The 6,000-nt window shown below is 37.8% G+C and overlaps 1 protein-coding gene across 1 annotated transcript in view; it reads left to right on the forward strand.

The window, feature by feature from the left end:
• Positions 1 to 5,135, forward strand: part of PGM5 (phosphoglucomutase 5) — a 64,705-nt gene extending 59,570 nt beyond the window's left edge. Inside the window, exon 11 of the mRNA XM_058173480.1 lies at positions 1,237 to 5,135. Within this exon, the coding sequence (XP_058029463.1) occupies positions 1,237 to 1,326 (90 nt within the window). The 3' untranslated portion in view covers positions 1,327 to 5,135. The remainder of the gene's footprint in view (positions 1 to 1,236) is intronic.
• Positions 5,136 to 6,000: the final 865 nt, after the last annotated feature.

Consider the following 6,000-nt stretch of genomic DNA (forward strand, 5'->3'; position numbering starts at 1 on the left):
CCTCTGACATTAGACATTAAGTAAGCACTTCCTCTGTTGTATCATTTCCCCATCCACAGTAAAGTTCACAAAGTCATAAAAGCATAAAAGCAGAATTTTCCAAGATAATTTTTCATTTAAGTATTTGATTTGTCTGATGGAATGCTGAAAATTTGTACTCTGTATTTTTAAGTCATTCTCTCTGGTTAGCAAAATTTTAAATTAGGCATTCATGGGAGAGTTTGAACTTTTGGACATTTCAGTTTTCTTTAACATCTAAATCTACAACCCTGGGTTTGAGGTGATCAAATACAGAGAGTAAATTTGTTGTAGTGACTAAGGATCAGGGTGGTAACCAGGACGCCCAGAATCCTAGTCCTGCATTAAGTATGAACCTAACTGGGTAACTTTGCGCCAATCGCTCTCTTTTTCTCAACTCTTGGAAGGAGGCAATAGTGAATCACATCTCAAATCTTGCCCCCCAAAATTGTCCATGCACTTGCCAAGAGTCAACACTGACTCCAAGGCACCCCAAAAAATTAATATACTGATGATAACCAATGACATATCTCTCATCCGAGGTCATTGGAGATATAGTGGATGTCTTGACTCAGTGCCTGGATCTATGAAAGAGTGGGTGGGGATAGACCAGATTGTATCCTAGCAAGACAGAATTATTTTTCTACAGAGGCTTTCAGGTACCAAGCAGGTAGCACCTGAAATTGCTCTTGATTCCTGTACTTCTTCGAAGGAGTAAATACAAATATGGAGTCTCTCCTGGATGAGTAGGTGGAGGCTGTGGCAAAGAGAACTTTTGAGCAGCTGCATCTGGTCCAACTATTCCGATCTTTCCTTGACCAGCAGTTGCTGAACACATCAACTCAGATAAATGAACAAAATGATTTTCAATCTGTAAATAATGCTAAATGTTTAAATTAGTTCAACATTTCCACCTTGTTCTTGAAAATACCCATTTTTCCTCACTGAAAAAAAATAATATCTTCTTTCCAATTAACATCATGAACGTTTTAGTCACATACTATTTTTGGTATTTTTAATATCCAATTCCTTTTCTACTTTAAACATGAATTTTGAAAGACATGTTAGTTTATGGAAACGTATTGGTGGAGTCGGAAGACTTAATATATGCATATGTTGATGGGCCTTAATAACTTCTTCCTTTTTGATACATAAACCACTGATTTCTGTATTCAAATTTGTTTTCTTCAAAGTATCTTTTCTTTCTCTTTTCTCTAGGCAGTTTTGAGTCCGCTCATTGCCATTGCACTGAAAATATCTCAGATTCATGAGAGGACAGGTCGTAAGGGTCCTACTGTCATCACCTGAAGGAGAATTGCTGACTCAGGGCCAAACTCGGGAGGACAAGGAAGAATGAAGACATTGCTCAAACACACCAGTTCTTTGTGCCTTATATTAGCTTAAGGGCTTGGGGGCAGTTGGGAGGGAGGTGGATGGACAAAATTTATTTTGAGTTTCATTATTAAGAAAAATGTGCACTTGTCTCTTATAGCTTCAGCATCTTCTTGTGATGCAAATAATTAAAACCAGGGCTCTCTCTGAACAATGTCAAGATTTATTTATAAGAGATGATAAAAAAAAAGATTCCTGTGTTTTGCATTTGCATTTGCATACATGTTTCCTTAGCTAGAGCTGGCTGAAAAACATAGATTTTTGATAATAGTGTTTTATGAATCTCCCATCATAATTTCAAAAGAAAGCACTCTTATGATAGTCAAGAACATTTTTAGGAGCTCAAAAACAAAATATTATTCTTAGGTTACCTTATTTTCTAAACCCATCTGGGAGTTATGATGGATTGATTTTGAATTAAAATATAATAGGGCTCTTATTTTAGATAGTTGAAGTCTCAGAGTGTGGAACAACCTAGAACAGGGGTGTCAAACTGGCGGTTCACGGGCCAGATGCGTCACGTGCAGGCCACCCCCACTCCAGCTCCACAAATGGGAAAAGCATCACATGATGGCAACATGACGCAGTAAGTTTGACATCCGTGAACTAGAATATCAGCAATTTTATCCTTTCTTTGGGCTGTTACAAAGCATTTGTGTAATGCAGTGAACCACAAACTAGCCAATCACATTTTAGCCTAGTGACCCTAGGGCTTTGTGACTCTTGTCTGTGTGGTTAATTTATGGTTCAGTGATTTCTACAAATTTGGATTTATTAAGTAAACGATGAGTTAATGATGAGTAGGTTCATGTTGTGTGACCATAGCCATTGAATCCAAGGGGTGCAGCTTATGAGCAGAATCTGCAGGTGGGGCTATTCTAATCAATGAGGTTACAAATATGTAGCCCAGCAGGTTTATTTGGAAATAGGTCCCCCTGAGTGTCAAAAAAAGTGTAATCTTCCATAAATATGCCTAATTCTGCAGCTTTATCCTGAGATTTTAGTTAGCTGATTATCTTTTTCAAAGCATACTGGCAACTGCCACTTCTAATTTCTCAGCTCAATTTTTAAGACTAATGACTACATTTTTATGCACCAGCTGCTACATTTATACACACTTTATGTAACTAAATCTTACGTATTTAAATGGAAAAATGAGAAGTTACCTTGCAGCAATCTGTTTGGCAAACAGCTTTCATGTTTTGTTCCTGTCTGCTGTTATTCATAAACACCATCGCCAGCATAACTGGTTTGTGTGTGTGGTCTCTCTGCTTGTAGCTTAAAAATGGGACTGCTTTTTTCTACTTACAGTATTTCTTCAACCACTTTTTCCTACTCTGATTCAGCTCTATGCAGCTTCAGTTTAAGGAAAATACCTTTTTGCAATTAGATTTGTATTCTGGATTTATCTCCTACTGTGGAGCTCTCTTGACAATGATCCCTCTCCTTTTGTTATCAGTTTCTCTTTTTAGAAGTAAATCTTTAGGATATTTCCCTCTCACTCTTGTGTGCATGTTCACTATCGCTCTCTCATACACAAATACTTAATTAAAATTAATTTAATTCAAAACCTTTTAAAAATACCTTTCAAGATATATTTATGTCCCACTTTTTAAAAGGGCTAATTATTACAGCAGAGTTTTAACAGATGGATCAGCTAACATTTTTTTAAACCAAACACCAAACACCAGAGACAGTAGAAGAGACAGTAAAGCTAAAAAGGAAACCATTCCTCTCCCACAGCCAGTACCCAGATAAACAGGCATTAACACCAGACAAACAATCCAGCAGAAAACAATATCCTAATCAAGTAAATACCAAGCAGAAAACCACATCCCCACCAACCCTGGCAGGGCAAGTTACTTATATATGAACAGGGCAAATTACTTATATATGAACAGGCAGAAAACCCACATTCACTGATGAGGATGATGGTGATGATAATGTTATCTAGTTGGGTAATGAAATATCTGCAAGCAAACAGAGAGGACCAAGAACTCCACAAACATATGAATTTGGATAAGGTGAAGGAAATGAGTCTGTGTGGTGTGTTCCATTGTCATGCACCGATTTATAATCATAATTCAGAAAGTTGGAAGTGACATAAGCAACATAATCTGTCTTTTAAGGACTGTATGCCCTTACATACCGTGGTTGGAGATCCATAGTGTAGTTTAATTGTTTTGTATGAGAATATGACTCGACAACTAGGATTCTGCTACTGAATCCATCCTCGCATAACATCAAAATATTTAAATGTTCTGGCATGTTGGAAGTGTAAGATTCCTGCTTCTATATACCCCTTATCAATATCTCTGAAACATTACATCAGAAACAATTTTTAAAAAACCATCACTCCTTTACAGCAGATAATTTCCTCAACCTTGAAAATGGAATTTAGGATCCTTTTAAACTAAAGCAGAAGAAAATCTGGGTTTTTAAAAAAAAATCTAAAACAAGGGTGCCCAACCTTGGCAACTTTAAGGCTTGTAGATGTCAATTCCCAGAATTCCCCATGCTAGCTAGGGAATTCTATGAGTTAAAGTCCACATGTCTTGAAGGAGCCAAATTTGGGCACCCCTGCAGTAAAACCTCAAATGGTAGAAGAGAGCTAAAAAAGGAAAGCAGGAAGACAGTGGAAACATTAGAATTAAAATGTGCTGTTTTGCATAACTCTGGACAAAGGAATTACAATTCCATTTTCCAAGTAATTTAATCAAGAGACAAGGCTTCGGTGCATGAAAGTGTATGGAGCTGAAGAGGGAAATTTTCCCAACTAAAACACCATCTAGGTGGTTAGCAAAACTGTAGTAGAAGTTTTAGAAATATTTGCCTAGTTCATTTAATGAAAAGCTTGCCCAATGTCTTACTAAAAGGGGAATATGGCAGAGGAAGGAGGCTTGCTCAGTGAATGTTGGGCTATGGAAAATGTTTTTTGAGTTTGTAAAATAAGGGTGTCCAACTTTGGTGATGGCAACTTTAAGATTTGTGGACTTCAACTCCCAGAATGCTGACTGGGGAATTCTGCGAGTTGAAATCCATAAGTCTTAAAAGTTGCCAAGTTTGGCTAACCCTGCTGTAAAATATGAACATGGCTCCATCCATAGCACAAAACTGCGACATAAAACTTGTCACTAATTCAAATATTTTTTCTTCTTGGGAAGCTGAGGTGTGACTGTGTCATTACAACAGCTTTTGTAAAATCTGGAATCAAATGTTCATAGCCTGGTATGCAGCGGCAAACCTTCATTTCTAGTGCAATCTTGAATGCTGCGGTATTTTAAGTAGCTGGCTTGGATTCTTTTGATATTTTTCAAAACTTACTATGACATTTAATAAACTGCTGTGTCCTATTTGCCTTGCATGAAATCGCTGATGGAAAACAGCTTGCTCCAATGCAACAGTTTTGTTTTTTTTAAAGCTGTGTCTAGGTAAACGAGGCACTGATTTATCTTTGCACAGTGTTTTATTGCAGTATTATTAAACAGATTTTTTTTGTAAGTCAAATACTTTTGTTCTGTTTTATATAACATTACAAAGCATATAATCCTTTGGCTGCCCACAGCAACAAGTAGCTAGTTTGGTTTATTTCGTGCTGGCCTTTCATAAGTGATATAAAGATTTGCTGGAGGATTTACTGTATATGGAGTGAGCTAAAAGCTGAGCACAATTTAAGAAATCTTTGTAAATGAAATACAACTTCTGAATTAAAACGCATACATATTGTCATGGGTTTTGAAGTCTTTGATACTGATTAGAGCCAATCCATGGAAAAGGATTGGAGATGTGTTAACTTTTCTTTTTATTTTGTTACAAACACATGGCCTCCATATCAGCAGATGGCAGCAGTTTTTTAAATTCAGGGAAATCTCAAGGCTGTAGGCTAGATCAGGGGTCTCCGACCTTAGTAACTTTAAGGCTTGTGGACTTCAACTCCCAGAGTTCCTCAGCCAGCTTTGCTGACTGAGGAACTCTGGGAGTTGAAGTCCACAAACCTTAAAGTTACTAAGGTTGGCGACCCCTAGGCTAGATTGTGAAATTGCAAAACCATCCAGAAGACAGAAGAAAACGACATCTGGTTTGCTGCCAAGAAAGCTACAAGGACTTGTCCATGAGTGAAGTTTGGTTGCTGTGATATAAAAAAGGTGTTGAGACTCTAGAAAGAGTGCAGAGGAGAGAACAAAGATGATTAGGAGTGGCTTAGTGCTTGCAGGAATTGGGAATGTCTAGTTGCACGAAAAGAAGGATTAGGGTGGCATGATAGCAGTGTTTCAATATTTGAGGGGCTGCCAAAAAGAAGGGGGGAGGGTCAGCCTATTCTCCAAAGCACCTGAAGGCAGGGCAAGAAAGGCTGGAAACTAATCAAGATGAGAACCAACCTAGAAATTAGGAGACATTTCACAACAGTGACAACAATTAATCAGTGGAACAGCTTGCCTTCAGAAGTTGTGGGTGCTCCATCACTGGAGTTTTTTTAAAAAAGAGATTGGACAGCCATTTGTCCAGAATTCTATAGGGCCTCTGCTTGAGCAGGAAGTTGGATTAGAAGACCTCCAAGGTCCCTTCCAACTCTATTGTTATGTTGAGCTC

This window comes from Ahaetulla prasina, chromosome 2 (genome assembly GCF_028640845.1).
Source record: "Ahaetulla prasina isolate Xishuangbanna chromosome 2, ASM2864084v1, whole genome shotgun sequence".
In the NCBI taxonomy this organism is placed as follows: Eukaryota; Metazoa; Chordata; class Lepidosauria; order Squamata; family Colubridae; genus Ahaetulla; species Ahaetulla prasina.